The sequence below is a fragment of the Epinephelus lanceolatus genome, chromosome 13 (assembly GCF_041903045.1).
Source record: "Epinephelus lanceolatus isolate andai-2023 chromosome 13, ASM4190304v1, whole genome shotgun sequence".
NCBI lineage: Eukaryota > Metazoa > Chordata > Actinopteri > Perciformes > Serranidae > Epinephelus > Epinephelus lanceolatus.
In genome coordinates, this window is record NC_135746.1 from 18751490 (window position 1) to 18766845 (window position 15356).

A 15356-nucleotide genomic window follows, 5' to 3' on the forward strand; every position below is an offset into this window, starting at 1 on the left:
GGGAGAGAAAACTGCAGCCTTGGTCTATTTATTGACTCGAATGGCTGTAAAATAGCTGTGGTCTGGCTCAACAGAACTCTTTATTATCACCAGATGATTTGCTCAACGCGATCCCTGCGTTCATCACTTCTGCAGTTGTGATTCTGGAGCATGTAATGCATTATTATGCATACATCAGCGCACTCAGCATCAGTGATATTCCAACTTTGACGGTGATGCAATAAAATTTAATTAGATCCTTAACCAATGTTGATATCGATATTAAAACCAATCTTACACTAACATCAACATTAAGAATTCTACAACAATATCATGAAACTAAAATTAAGGGAAGGACCAAACACAGTCATCAGAAACAAAGAGCCTTTCTTTTTCCTCCACTCAGTCTCACAACCAGCAGCATTACGCATCACTTCCTATGGAGGAAGGAACTGTGCCAGGAAAGTAAACCCCTTGTTGGACCAATCAGGACACTATTTAAAAAGACTTTTCCAGCTCTCGTTCCAGGACGTGTGAAGTATGTGCCCATGGGCAATAAAAACTTAAGAGGTGGTTTCGGGATTTTCTGACTTCTGACTACAAACCTCTGAATCAAGCCGCCCCAGGGATGTATGTGAATGAAAGAAATTACATTTTTTGGAGGGGATGCAGCTTGGTCTGTTGCAGTTATAAAGGAATTAAGAGTACAACCAGGATCACAATCACTAGTCCAATTGAATCAAGACAAGACAGACTGAAATACTCACAGATGTTAAACAAGGAACAGTGTCAGCATGTGCATGTCAGTCACCCGCCCACCAGCATTTTTAATGCTTAAATAACCTTCCCTGTCAGCTCTCTGCACACACTCCTATTCTCACCAATTTATTCCCTCATTTCCTTCCACCCCTTTACAGCTCTGTGTTTCCAGCAGCATGCAGTTCGGTCTGTTGGCTAATGTCAGAGGGGTGAGTCATGGCTCTGCTCCCTATTTGCCTGCGCCTGCTGTGCTTTTCATGAGCAGGGCTGGAGAGAATGAAGGAGATGGCTTTTTCAGTGTGGGAGTGACTCATTCTATCTGGAAACACACAATGAGACACTTCACAGTATTCCTTATGCTTGCACATAACAGTGTCTGTGGCCTTCTAACTGAATGTTATCAGAAACATAACACAGCAGTAAAGGTTGAAGCAGTGGTGGGTTCAAATTCTTTTTCGCAGCTTCAGCTTTTCAGTTGTTGAAGCTGACGTTCAGGAGCTGAACGATCATCTCTGTTCACAGTAAGAGATAACGGTTTGTTTACACCGGCACACACAGTTTCAGAGCCTGTGTCTTTAAGACCCCCTCCCTGAAAAGCCTAGTCTGCTCTGATTGGTAAGGCTTCCAGGTCTTCAGTATCTCTGCTTCGTCATTGCAGCCAGGGAATGACTGTAACTAAGTATAGCAGCACTTTCTACCATGAAAAATCACCAATGAAAGCTTCTAAGCCAAAATCTCCAGGACAAGACGTTCTAGCAGGAATATGATCCGAAACTGGGAACCAAGGCAACCAAGTTTACAAGTTTCCCTGACATTAGCATATAGCTTCATGTAGCAGTGTCGACTATGTAATATAAACATTTGCAGTAGCATGCCTGGAGCAAAAAAATTAAATCGCAAGCTGATGTCAGCTTGTTCCAAAATTAGAAAACAACACTAGAAACAGAGCATTCAGAATGGCCTGAGGCCTTAGGTTTTTGATTACTTTTAGACATGTTTACCTTATTATTTGAAACTTTGGCCATATACACCAGAAAATAAGGAAAAGCATGATAGATCTCCTTTAAGAGACAGACCTTTTGGTTCCAGTTAGAAATTCCTGAAGTTTGGACTCACTGAGCTTTTGTCTACATTGCTGGTTACCAGCTGTGGATTTTCAAAGTTTGCACATAAAGGGGCACCCTAAAAAACAGATGCAGCCATGGACACAGGTGAGCACCTTTTTGTGTGAGCAGTTTACAAAGCTGTTAGAACAGTACTCTCTTTGGTTTAAAGCCATAAAACCTTCCCACTTTGCACCAAAATCATAACTCAGAAAAGCCTGTGCTGTCTCTGTCCTCCTGTATCATATCACATGAAGTAAAAACTATAACCTGCTGTGTTGTGTTTGTTTGTTTGTTTGTTTTTTACCTGAGCACTGAGGCCTGGACCTGAGTCCTCAGACTCCACTTTGTATTTGCGCGGCAGGGTTTCCACTTCTCTGATAGCTTCCATGCTCACGTCTTTGGGCAGCACGGCGAAGAGCGACGTTACGTACATGATGATGGACTTCTTATCTGGTAACTGCACCGCCACATCTGAGAAAGAGAGGGTGGCATGATGGGGAAGGGGGAAGGTTTAATGTAGGGTAGAAAGATCAGAGATAGAAAAAAAGCACAGGAAGCAGGAGGGACAGAGTGTGGAGTAGTAAGGTGAAAATTGCACGGGGAAAAAAGGAGCATGGTGGATGAGTGATAGCAGTTAAGGGTGACAGGAGGAGATGAGATGGGAAGGAAGGTGTTGGGGGTGGGCGGGCAGGTTAAGGCAAGTTGTGCTGATCAAACCGGGCTTTGACACAGGTCAGGCTAGACTACCTCTCGGTCATGACCTAACAAGAAGTGTCTGAATACAGACGGCTCCAGTACATGCACTCTGGGGATCTACAGGTGCTCCATGAGAGAGAAAAAAACATTTGGAGCAAACACAGCTTCCTACAAATCTTCAGCCAAAGACAACACCAAAGTATTTGCTCCACCGTGAGTGTATCCAACTGCTGGCAGGGCATAAAGGCAGGCTTCATGAACACAAACCATGTTTTAATATGTGGGAATTTTGGATAATAAAAGGAACTTCATTCCATATCCAACTATTCTCTGGGACTACTATAAAAGGTATTCGATAGGTGCCTTTTCTTTTGTAACTAATACTTACATTTCCATAAAAAAAACTTTCTACAGTTATTCCTGCTCAAATCAATACAGCTGACCTCTGTGTACAAAGTGGGAAGGTGTTAAATGGAATACTTCCCACCCAATAACAGACCCCTATGAATTCAGTTCCTCAAGAATTTCCTCCATTTTTTGATTCTTTGCTCACTGTGGAGGCATGCACATAAACAAAGTTTTCTCCACAAGTTCAATATAACACAGGTTGAGTAATTGCTACAAGAAATGATCATTTGGTGGTGAAGTATTCCTTTAAAACAGCTCCCTGTGGCCGTACCTTCAGGATCCAGCAGCCTCTCAATAGCCAGCTGGTCTTTGGCTACAGTGAAGGCATGGTCCAGTCGCTCGACAGGGCTCATTCTGACCACCTGATCCCAGCTGAATGCATTTGGCCTGAAGACACAAAGAACAGTGGCAATGAGAGCTGCAACATGAAGACACTGACATCCAGGGTTTCCATTATCAAGGTTCGTCTCACATAGTTCATAAAACACATATTATATCCACATAAATATGCACATTTCTTTAAGTACTGCCGCTGTTGGAGTGAAAGTAAATCTGAAACACAGATAAAAATTTAAGTCTTTACCTGAATTGTTCAATACACGTAAAACATGTTTGGTTTTTTTTTGTAGATTAAGGGGGTGGAAATTTCTATATTAATTTCTTAAATTCATAAATGACCTTTTCCCATATTCCTTGTGCGGAAAAAAGAGGCAAATATTTTAAACATACATGTGTCCTCCACACAGAAAAGACTCTTCCCTTAGGGGTGCAGTGGGGACTTGTGTTGAGGCCAGTTGGGTGTGGAATGTGTGTGTTCAGTGATCCACCTAAACCCCAGCCCAGGTCTAAAACAACACTGGCCTTTCTCACAGCTCACAGGCCTGTGTCTGAGTGTGTGTGTGTGTGTGCATGCATGTCGCTGGTAAGGACAAGGGGTTACAGAAAGCGGGGAAAACACCCCTGACGCTTCACTCATTCTCTTTCTTCACACACAACAGCGTATACACACACACACCGAGCGTGTGCAAACAGTAGCATGGCAGGCGTAAACAGAACAAGTCAAGCAGTGTACACACACCCGGCAGGCGCTGACCTGACAACCTGACCTCCCGCCACTTACACAGTCCGGGTATCCTCACAATTGCTCCCTCTCTCTCACACACACACAACATATCGGGCATTCCAAAACTCTAGGCCTTGAAGACATTTTGAAGTCTTGAGTCAATGGGCATATGTCAAATATGCAATGTCAACTTTAAGCCAAATATTCATCCCACAGCAACAATATATGAGAATATGGAAAATGCAGTCTCACAAAACTTGGTATGCAAGAAGTCTATTCAAACTAAATGTAGTGGAAAACAAAGACATGAATGTAAAGAAAATCTTCGCCCTGGTTTCATCGGATCAGTGCAAAACTTTTGTTTGTTACCATGACCACATTTTGCACTCCAGCAGCCCCAGAATCTATGATTCCTCCTCACCTGAAGTGGTGTAGGATGCTGTTGAGAGCCAGGCCGTCGGCCCAGCTGGTGGTGAAGTTCAGCACATTGACTTCTGGGTGTGAGCGGGTGCACTGGCGTACCCAGCTCAGTAAGATTTTCTCACTGTTGGTCTGCTGCAGGTTGGACATGATGTCCTTCATGATGTCTTTAACCTACATGACCATGAAGAATTACACATTAATACAGGTGTTAAAAAAAAAAAAAAAACAAGAGTAACAACATGCAATTTTGCACATTTTGATTCAATTTCTTTGCAAGAATTCAAATATTTGTTCAGAGCTCCTAGACCTTGGAATGACCTGCCTGAGGAGACGTTTTAATTCTTCTTCCCCTGTTTGTGTTTGGATCTTAGTTCATGTCATCCTCTCTATTCTCTTTTGTCTCATACCAATTGCTTTATTCTGGATGTGTACTGTCTTTGTTGAAATGAAAACTGATAATCATTCTAATGATCCTGTTTTGGCATAAGCATCAGCAGCAAGTAAAACCTCTTAACTATTTTGTTAAGTTGCTATTCTTAATTTCAACAGGTCAAACTTACACAAAGCAGTGGATCATTAACATGTTACATGCATACACGCATGTGTGCACACTGATACAAATTTTCCATCATCTGTTTTTTAACACACTGGATCGTCAGTGAACTGTGAGTTCACAGTCAGAGCAAACATTAATGAGCCTTTGTGTGTGTGTGTGTGTGTGTGTGCAGGATGTGGTTGGAAAGAAAGGAACAGCATGTGTGCATCTATATGTGTGCTCACCTGCCAGTGAAGAATAATGCTCCAGATGAGGCCCAAAGTCAGCTTGTGGTTCCCGTCCACAATATCTGTCCCTCCTATGTTTACCAGATCAACCTGAAAGCAATGAAGAGAAGATTAACAGTTCCAATCTGTTATATTGAAGTTCAATCAATATATGGAACATGAACAACTCTCTCTCAAAACCAGAAACCAGAGAAGTAAATTTGTGATGTCATCAAGTATAAAGTCTGGAGCTGCTCCACAGACAATGAATGGAAGTCTGATTTTGTGGACCCTCTACTGTAGTGTTCTCAGTTGTGAAACAGAAAATGTACCCATATAATTAACACATTGCCCTGTCTGCTCTCACTGTCATCGAGAACACCTTTCCTAACTCTTTGTCGATGGAGCAGCTCCTGACTTTATACTTAATGACATCGCAAGTTTGAGACTTACTAATCTGATTTCTGGCTTTGAGAGAGAGTAGCTCATGTTCACAAATACTGACTGAACTTTACCAGGCCATGGAAATAACATATTGGAGTTCATAATTTAGGTGGTTGCACTTAAATAAGTAATGGTACAAAGTTGGAAGTAGAAACAATTCTTGTTTTCAGCAGATTAGTTGGGAAGCCACCCCAGTTGCACACAACATAAAAAAAAAAGTGAAAATCTTTTGTTTGCTATAATCATAATATCCTTTCAAAATTAAGCACATTAGGCACTTACAAACCCCTTAAAGCAGAGTCCTGAATCGTGTCGGGTACCCAAGCAAGTGACCCGCAAAAAATGCGATTCGAGGGTGGTATTTTGTCTTAATTTTATTTCTGGGTTCAGTTCTGGGTCAAACAAGGACCATGCAGATCGGATCACGGGTGCCAGATGATAAATATATTAAAATAAAATGAAAGTAATACTAATTTAATTCAGTGTTTTAATGTTTTAATTGTGTGACTGCTGACTTTGTGCATCAGCGCTGTCTTCTGCACCAGCTGGAGTAGCTGGAGTATGAGAGCCACTTCAATCAGATACATTACTAATAAGCACGTTAACTGTGGAGATGTGCTGCTCAGTGGTATGAGAATGAGCGTAACTATTCATTTAATTTGTATGTCCTAAATTACCTTCACTTAAAAATACATTATCTTAGTTTCCCATGTATTAAATATCCCAAAATGATCACTTTAAACCTTAATAATTAACTGAATTATGTGAACAGTGCACGGTTATTATAGGATTTGTGGTTTTCGATCAGGCCGCAGATCTTGTATCGACGGGTTGGGTCGGATTGTGGAACTTATTGGTCATATGAGTGGGTGTTGGGGCGGGTGCGGTCTTGGTTCAGGAGTGGGTCTTAAAAATCAGACCCTTGCAAGACTCTGCCTTAAAAGTAACACATAGAAGTATCTGAGTTTCTTTGTGTTGTGGAAGAGCACATAAAATTGCTTTGACTCTTTGTGAGTGTCCACACTGTTACAGCTGAAAACATCTGAACCATGCATTACCATCACACAGTGAATTATACCACTCTAACTACACCCTTCCAATGCTACCTTTTAAGTGTGTCTGCAGCCATGTCAGACACTTATCATACGAGGTGAGGCCAGACAAGTGCAGACTGATTACATATAAATATTTTGGAGAAGATCAAGGCACAGAGTGGAACATGAGGTCAAGTGTCTGGTCAAACTAAAAAGTGACCTCTGTGTCTATGGCACAGCTGACCTCTGACCCATCTCAAGTCCCAATTAACTCCATCCTGCCACACTATCCCTTCTCTGTCTTTCTTTCTGTGTCTCTATTTCTCTCTCACACAGAGAACCTCACATACACAGTTCAGCACACTTCTGCATCTGTGTGTACTCTTCTATCCCTAAGTTCTAACTAGGACATACTTTTCTGTGAACTCAGGTTTTCCCAAGAGTTTTTAAAAAGCGTTTGAAGCGACAAGCAACACTCCATGACACACATTTAACCTCTGGCCATTAGACAACAGAAATGGAATAAATGATACTGTAACATCAGTTCATCAGATGCAGCTTTAGACTTTTTTTCCACAGCTAGTACAAGACATCAAAGTGAAGCACATTTCAATGATAAATGTGGCGTCTTTACTTTAAAGTAGAAACATTGAGTATCTTTATAATGTCTATTTATTTTCAAAAACTTCTAAAGCCTTATTTCATTTTCTCCAGTTAGCAGACTTAAAAGGCTCGTGGGAACTCTGGCCTTCACTGCCAGCTGACAGTCTTTGGCTCTTAGAGGAGAGAAAGCAGCAGGGGTTGCATGCAAACTCCTGCCTCTGCTACTTCCCATGAGCATGGCCTTCCCATTATCTCCCACTGCTAAGGTCAAGGCATTAAGACCAACTATTGTACACAGAGAGAAGGAGGGAGGGAAGAGGCAGCGAAGGAGTGAGGGAGCCAGACAAAGAAATAGACAGAACTCAATGTAGAAAAAATGACACAGTCAAATAGATAAGTACAAATTCAGCTAGTGTGAGACAATGCCAAACGTACCACAGCCAAAGACTTTGTGGGTTTTAACTGCAACAAAACACAAGAGCAGCTAAGTTTACAGTTTCCTGTGGTTCCCTTTTTCTAACTGTACCGTGCTGTACTGTGTGGCCAAAATGAAACCCTGCAGACTCAAAGGCACCTGGTTCAGAACCACATGTCTCTGATTTGGCTAAAAGCATCCGCCAAACAGCAGCCGATGTAACAATAGCAACAAAAAAACAACAAATACTCACATTATTTTGATGCAGGACTTGAAGTACTTTGTTGACGTTGTTGAGAGCGTGCACTCTGGTGGATCCTCTCTCTTTGGTCTGAGGAACAGGAAACAAGAGCACAAATCAGGTGACGGCATGTTCAGGGTTTATGAGCCAACCAAAAGGCTGCAGTAATATTTGTCAGTTCATGAAATCAGTGAAGTAATTCCTTAGAGTCTACAACACATTTATTTACACTCATTCACATTACTGACAGAAGATATAATAGTACAATGTACAACGTGAGTCATACCTTAACCAAGGAAAAGTATGCCATCACTCAGCACAGTGTTCCTCGCCATATATTCAACACAGCCATTATGCTATCAGCAGTGTCTACAGGACAACTTATGGAAAGAATGGCGAGATGAACAGCTGCCAACTGCAAATCCCTTTTAAGTCTTCCCATACCTCAACCAATCATTAGCACCTCATTACAGCATTAGATAGAGAGGGAAAGAGTGTGTGAGTGTGTGTGTACAGTATCTAGAGAGCAGATATGCTCCTACAGGGGTGACAGGGAGGTGACTGCTTGTATGTGCATGGCTGGTCACTGTATACACAGTGATGGACACTGAGAAATGTTTAAATTCTGCTCATCAATAAGAAGTTTTATCAGTTTCTTTACCTCTTTTTTGATACTGTTTGTTGAGAAAGCAGTACACAAGGTATTAATTTAACTTCTTTATTCTTGTAGAGGGACAAACTTAAATGCCTTGCTGAAAATAACAGATGTGCAGAACGTACTACAATGTTCTACGTATCTGTAATTGATGAAATGGGAGATGTAATATGTTTGCGAAACATCTGTTTTTAATTTAGCTGTTTCTATTCAAGCATCCAAAATGCATCTGCTGAGGTCCCCGGTGAGGCTCTAATGTTTACATCAGATTGAAAGTGTGAGTTTACGTGAGGTAAGGCATGTGCTTGTGCTGCCCTGAAAAACATTTCTGTAGTTCAACTGACAAAAAATATTTAGCTGTGTTACCACCCTTGTTTGAATCAGTGTTTTTGCCCTTCTCGTCCAGCTTGATAAAATGCACTAACAAAGCAAATGTGTTTTTTTTTTTTAGTGCAACAGCTCAAGTTTTCAATCAAGTCAAACTTTGGCAAGCATGTTTGGATAAAGATAAAGTAGAGTGGCATAAGAATGAGCCCTAAAATCCAGAATTAATTTAGCATTTTTGAACTTGCAGTTCCCTCTTCTCAAAGTCAGTGGGGCTTTTTGAATGGGTTTTTGTTCAGATGCCTGAAATAAGGTCTGTGGTTAACACAAGCGAAAGAAGAGATTATCACACTGTGCTTTAACATAAAATATGTCAGTAAATACCCCATTTGTCTGTGTCTTAAAAAAGGTGGTTGGGGCGTCGGTAGACTCACAAGTCAGTCTTGAGACGCTTTGCTTAACTAAAGACTGATGACTTTCTCCCTGATTTTGTGTTTAGATGGGCGGATACAATTTCAGAGTTTAAAAAAACCTCCCTATGTTGCAGAACCAATAATAAATCTGCAGGGCGGTCCTTCGGTGGCTCGCTGAACTCTTGTGCTTGTAAACATAGTCCCACTAGAAACACGTGTAGCGGTACAAAATGGCTCAGCCGTGCTCGCAGAAAACGCCGTCAAAGTTAGTGTATGTTTGTCGCGTTTGCGGCGACACATTCTCGCCAACTAAAAGAAACAAACATAATCTTTTACAAGGCCATGACTCATCCGTCCGGCCAGACAATAGAGGGAATCGCCTTGTTGTTTACAAATACTTCCGAGTAGAGAACCAACAGAGCTTTTAGCTATATATATAGCCTATATATCACATTTTTCACATCACTGTATCACCGTTTGGACTAATCCGATGTTTGTAAAGTCACAATGATTGAACAAACATTACTATTTCTGTGTGCACGTTTAGCTGGGCTAACCGTTAGTTGTTAGCCCTGTTAGCCGTTAGCAGTGTCTGTAATAGGTAAAAACTCATTAAACGGTCCGTGAAAAAAAAATCTTTTCCAGCGGATATCTTAGTTACAACATGATTGAGCTAGCAAAGCAGTTTTGTGTTGCTATGTGTGGTATTTATTCAGTTTTAGGAAATCACGATGTCTAGAAAGCATCAGTGGCTGCAGCTGACAGGGACAGCTAACACTAGCAGCAAAGCTAACAGGACGTCATCTGTTGTCGGATACGACATGAAACTACTCCAGTTAGCTCAATCATGTTGTAACTAAGACATCCGCTGGAAAAAATACTTTCTTCAAGGATGAGCACACGTTTGATAAAACGGCGTTAAATCTCACGGCATCCATTCTCAAGCTCTCTGTGTGTTTGTTTCCTTGCGGACGAGAAAAGGAGGAACGCACATTTCCGAGAAGGCGTGTCCTTTTCAAAAATGCAAGAGGCGTTGTTTTGTTGCCGGCCGTTTTCGCCGGTGCGTTAAACACACTTTAGAAAGGAGTGTCCCCAGACTATCAGAAGGCGGAGATCTCTGATTGTCTGGTGGCGAGACTAGGGCGTCGGTGGCTTAGTGGGTAGAGCAGGCACCCCATGTACAAGGCTGTTGCCACAGCGGCCCGGATTCGAATCCAGCCTGTGGCCCTTTGTTGCATGTCATCCCCCCTCTCTCTCCCCCCTTTCACGCTTACCTGTCCTGTCCATTAAAGGCAAAATGCCCTAAAAATTATCTTTAAAAACCAAAAAAAAAACAAAAAGGTGGTTGCTGACAAGTGGCTAAATGAGACTACAGAATGTCGTCATGCTGAACACGGCTTTACAACCTTGTTGTGGTGGTGACGATGAGGTCATGCAACCGCAACATAGTTTTTTTAAAGCCTAATTGTGGCTTTTTGCTCCCAGCGATTGTATTCATGCTTCAAAAATCATAAAAGTGGTGTTCATTTGTGAAGATTATCTTGCTGAACAAAACATGTAAAAGTATCATAAACTTTTGTTTGCCACAGAGCTTATTTTCTGCAATAATCCAAAAGCAAATGGAAAACCCTCATTCTTTTTTGGAGGGAACCAGGGTGATGTTAACTTTGGCCTACAAAAAAAAAGTTAGCCCTGCAGCACTCTGTTGATACGGTAAATCAATAGTAGTGAAGCTAACAGAATCTCAGATGAGTCATTTCTTAATAATTTGTTAGCTGTTGTTGTCTGCAAACTTTGATACACACAAACACAAACTCACCAGTACAGTGCCAGTGAGACCCTCCAGCAGGTCCAGCAGCTTCCTTCCATCCTTCAGGTCAGAGAACATATCTTTGATGGGCGTCTTCCCCGTCTGATTGGAGAAAACAGCATAACTGGTATGTTTTGTCAACAAGGATGACAGCTGCAGTGTGGCTGCAGCTCAGAAAACAATAACCAGATGTTGTTGCAGCAAGAAATCAATAAACAAGCCAATCGACTAACACACTCAGATAAATGTATGTCAGAGCTAAAAGTATGCTATGCAGACGCAATGTAAAGACTCATAAAAAAGTAGACCCTCTCAATCGTCACTTGCGACACACTTGAAGTATGCAGCAGTGCATTTATCTGCAGAGACTCTACCCTCTCTGCCTGTATTCATTTCTTTTGTTGTTATGTTCAGGATGTTTATTAGCATGTGCCCCAACTCAGGTGAGGTCAGGACTTAGTAAAAAGGTAGCAACGAGGTTCCAGACTGTAAGCAGCAGCCATCCAAGAGACAAACAAGACTGAATCTGGGACTGGCTTTTACTTTCACTTTCGCTGGACAGCATGTGAAAAACCAGTAACCATCATTCTGCATAGTATACCTTTTACTATGAATCGACTATGTCATCAGCTCAGGGAATGTGGATGTTTACAGTGACTGAGAGGAAATTTACATGTCAAAGTGGACTTAAATTCCTTTAAAAGGCATAACGTCTACATGCATTTTAAAATTGACTGAAATGTGAAGTTTAGCTTTTTCTTAACAGTTAAGTTTGGAGGACATCAGAAAGTGTGAAATACATCAAAGACAAAGAGAAAGTTAAGCAGGACAGAACAGCTGCTACCATAACCACAGACATTAAACATTTTCAAACCATCAAAAGCAGGAAAAAGGAAGACAGAGTGAAACTATGAGCATTTAAGAGCTTCAGAGATTATTCTGGCGAGCCTGAGGAGTACAAATATTTAAACAAGACCACTTCGCAAAATCAACTAAGCATCAGCTAAGCATATTTAACACAATTCGTCTGTATGTTTACAAAAATGAAGAGACAGAAATAGAGGACCACACACATGTAAAGCCATTAGCACTCTGGCGGAAACTTGTTGCTGTGTAGAATGACAGAGTAAAACATGCATTAAAACAAACTAATGTGTTTAGTTCATTGTTCTGGACAATTAAAGTTTGTGCTTCATTTCAACAAGTACGTAGTATAAAATAAATATATAAGTAGTATAAAGGCAACAACATTTACACAACGAGAGGCAAACATTTCAAGAGTTTACTCCCCTGCGAGCATCAAAGCTAGCCTGCTGTAGGCCTGTCACCCTCTTCAGTGTGGGACAAAAGACAAAAATCACAGTCACCAGGGACAGCTTGTTATCAGAAACAGACTCAATATTTTAGGATTGAAACAACCCTCATTCAATCTCACAACTTCAGATATTCAGTCAGAATATCAGGCAGATGAAGCTCTTTAGTTTTAAAATCATTAACTCAGGTTCTCAGACTTTCTGAATACATTTGCATTTTGTAGTGTATTTTAAGTAGTGCAGTTAAAGTTTGGCATTACGTTACCTTGGAGAACTGTGCATTTATCCATTTGGTGAATGTTTTCTTCTGTACTGCATCGTGCTCATCTGTGGAACAGAAAGAAGAGGGGTTGTTAGAAAGATAAACAGGTGTATCAAAACTTGGACATCAGCAGTATGTACCTGTCAGTCTTATGGCAACAGGAAGGTACACTGTTCCCACTCAAAGTCCATTTCTGCTTGTTCATTTCAGGAACCCACTGACCAAATTCACTTTAACACTGACGTGCTGATAAATGGTAACTGTAGCTGGAGGCATCACGGCTTAAAAGCATCATGATCAATGTGGCTGGAACATCGGAAAATTACAGCAACAAAATGTGTGCAGGATGTGTGTTTGGATAATGCGTACAAAATATCAAAGGTGAGCCCTGGCTGTCAGTAAAAGTAACACACTACAGTGTCCAAAAAAAAAGCCCCCCCCCCAAAAAAAAGCCCATCTGCACCTGTGCACACGCCCTTGTCCATGTATAATGTTCCCCTGGTTTCTGAATCCAATTGTACAAATATTTCACATTCTCTTCCCGCTTGACTCCCTCCCTGCTCCTTCTTTATTCTCTCCAACATGGCTCTCTAATAAGGCCTCATTGTGTGTCAGGCAGAGGGTCAGCTGCTTTGATGTGCCTAGGCGATGGCTGCTGCTGTAATGGATCAGAGTAGCTCATAAAAAGTCTTGGACATGACTTAGAATTTTTTATTTTTATTTTGCCCTACATTTTAGAAGAGTATGGAGGAAAACAATCCATTTCAATTACCATTATTAAGACTACATTTACATCTTAACAATGTATTTTTGCTTGTGACAGAAAAAAAATGGAGAAAATGACATATTAAGATGAATGTTTTGCAATTATAACTGAAGATTAGATTTGGTGGCACAAACTGTGTGATTAGAAAACCTTTGTAGAGGAGGCCTATGCATACACCCACAAAGTGTACATTAGTGATAAACAACACGTAATTTCTTTCGCCCAAATATGGTCACTTCTGGCTCCAAAAAACAAACAAAGAGGCAATGGCTGAAAGGCCTAACTTAAGGTTTCAAAACAGGAGTCCACAAATCATTAGGGGACATTATCATGGCTACGTCCATTATTTTTACAGTCTATGGTTTTATTTTATTTAAGACACCCTTTTTTGATAACTGTCTCCCTTTTTCTGGGTTGCTCTGCAGTGTTGGCAGCAACTTTCCCTGCAGGTCACTATGCCATTGAATCAGGCTTGAATCAGGGATGTGCATGCACATCTACATTTGAAGAACAGCCAATAGGAACAACCTAAAGTAAGACAGCCTGCCTCCATACTTGGACTTTTGTGACATGTAATGGGCATTTGTCATCACTCTACATGCTTAACAATTAACTCAAAACAAATCAGTATATAAATTATGGAAACAATTCCTTAAATGAAATAAAACAGGACAGGTACTTAGAGGCCATGAAAGTAAAAATCATCTTGCACATAAGAACACACAGTCAAATCACAGGATGTAGACTGGTGGATCATTAGATCATTAAAGACACAGAATAACATTCTTAAACAAGGTTCAGCAGCAGTATGAACTTCCAAAGCCAAATATAGAACAACAGCATCGACAATAACATTGTACAGAATTGTACACCTGAGGGAATGGGTACTATCTGTCAGCGTCAGAGAACCTGCACGTCAGTGCCTAAGCCTGCCATGTTCTGCAGGTTTAGGTTATGTTTACTTTCTTTCTCTCCCATGTGCCCTTCCTGCTCTCCTAAATAACCAGTGCATTAAGTTGTCAGTCTGCCTCAGAATTGTACACCTGAGGGAGCAGGTCAAAAGAAAAATGCATTCACATCTGCAAGCACCAGGGAGAAGTGGTAAAAGTATATGTGCATATGAGCGTTAAACTGCCACTGTCATTCAACTAGCCGGTGTGTAAAGCACCATGAACTGGACAAAAGTTCAAAGGTTATGAACACCAACCCCAGCAGTTGTCAGCCTCTTTGTTTGGGGTGTGTGGAGTGTATATTGTGTGTGTGTGTGTGTGTGTGTGTGTGTGTGTGTGTGTGTGTGCGCGCGCACACAGACGCTGGCTGGGTGAGAAGGGGCATAAAAACAAGAATGTACTGCTAAAGGAGGCCAGAGGTGGGGGTGAGAGAGGTGAAGAGGTGAGAGGATGAGATAAATGATAGCGGAAGAGAGGGGTTTTTTTTGGAACCAATGAAGAGTCACTACAAGTAAACGATCCACCTTAAAAGTTCCCGGCAGTCGGCCCATCCTTTCCTTTTTTTTAGTTATAGTTAACTAATGTATGTAAGACCTGTCACAGTATGAACAGTGGTTACAAAACCAGCCACAACTCGGCCCGTCCACTACTGACCAATCAATGGACTGCAGTGTTCACAGTTCCACCTTTTAGCACCAGATCTGTGTGCCAGGTACCCCAACAGAGGAAGTGACCAAACATGGGAACAGTACGCAACAGTTTAGTTGGTACCATCCACAACTTTTCACAGTGGAGACTGAAAAAATGCATACTGAAATTAACTAAACCGTACCGTACTGCTCGGTGAAAATGGGGCTTATGTGTAAAGAGCATTCTTAATATCCAATGGCAGAGTATGCATAAATATGTGTAAATACTTACAACATGTGT

At 41.2% G+C, this 15356-nt stretch overlaps 1 protein-coding gene across 11 annotated transcripts in view; it reads right to left on the reverse strand.

Annotated features, from left to right (window-relative positions):
• utrn (utrophin) overlaps positions 1–15356 on the reverse strand; it is a 243729-nt gene that overhangs the window by 203270 nt on the left and 25103 nt on the right. For all 11 annotated transcript variants that reach the window (XM_033647959.2, XM_033647960.2, XM_033647957.2 and 8 more), the window contains 7 exons: positions 12714–12775; positions 11145–11237; positions 7946–8023; positions 5215–5307; positions 4433–4605; positions 3220–3335; positions 2149–2315 (listed from right to left, as the gene is read on the reverse strand). In XM_033647959.2, the coding sequence (XP_033503850.2) occupies positions 2149–2315; positions 3220–3335; positions 4433–4605; positions 5215–5307; positions 7946–8023; positions 11145–11237; positions 12714–12775 (782 nt within the window). The remainder of the gene's footprint in view (positions 1–2148; positions 2316–3219; positions 3336–4432; positions 4606–5214; positions 5308–7945; positions 8024–11144; positions 11238–12713; positions 12776–15356) is intronic.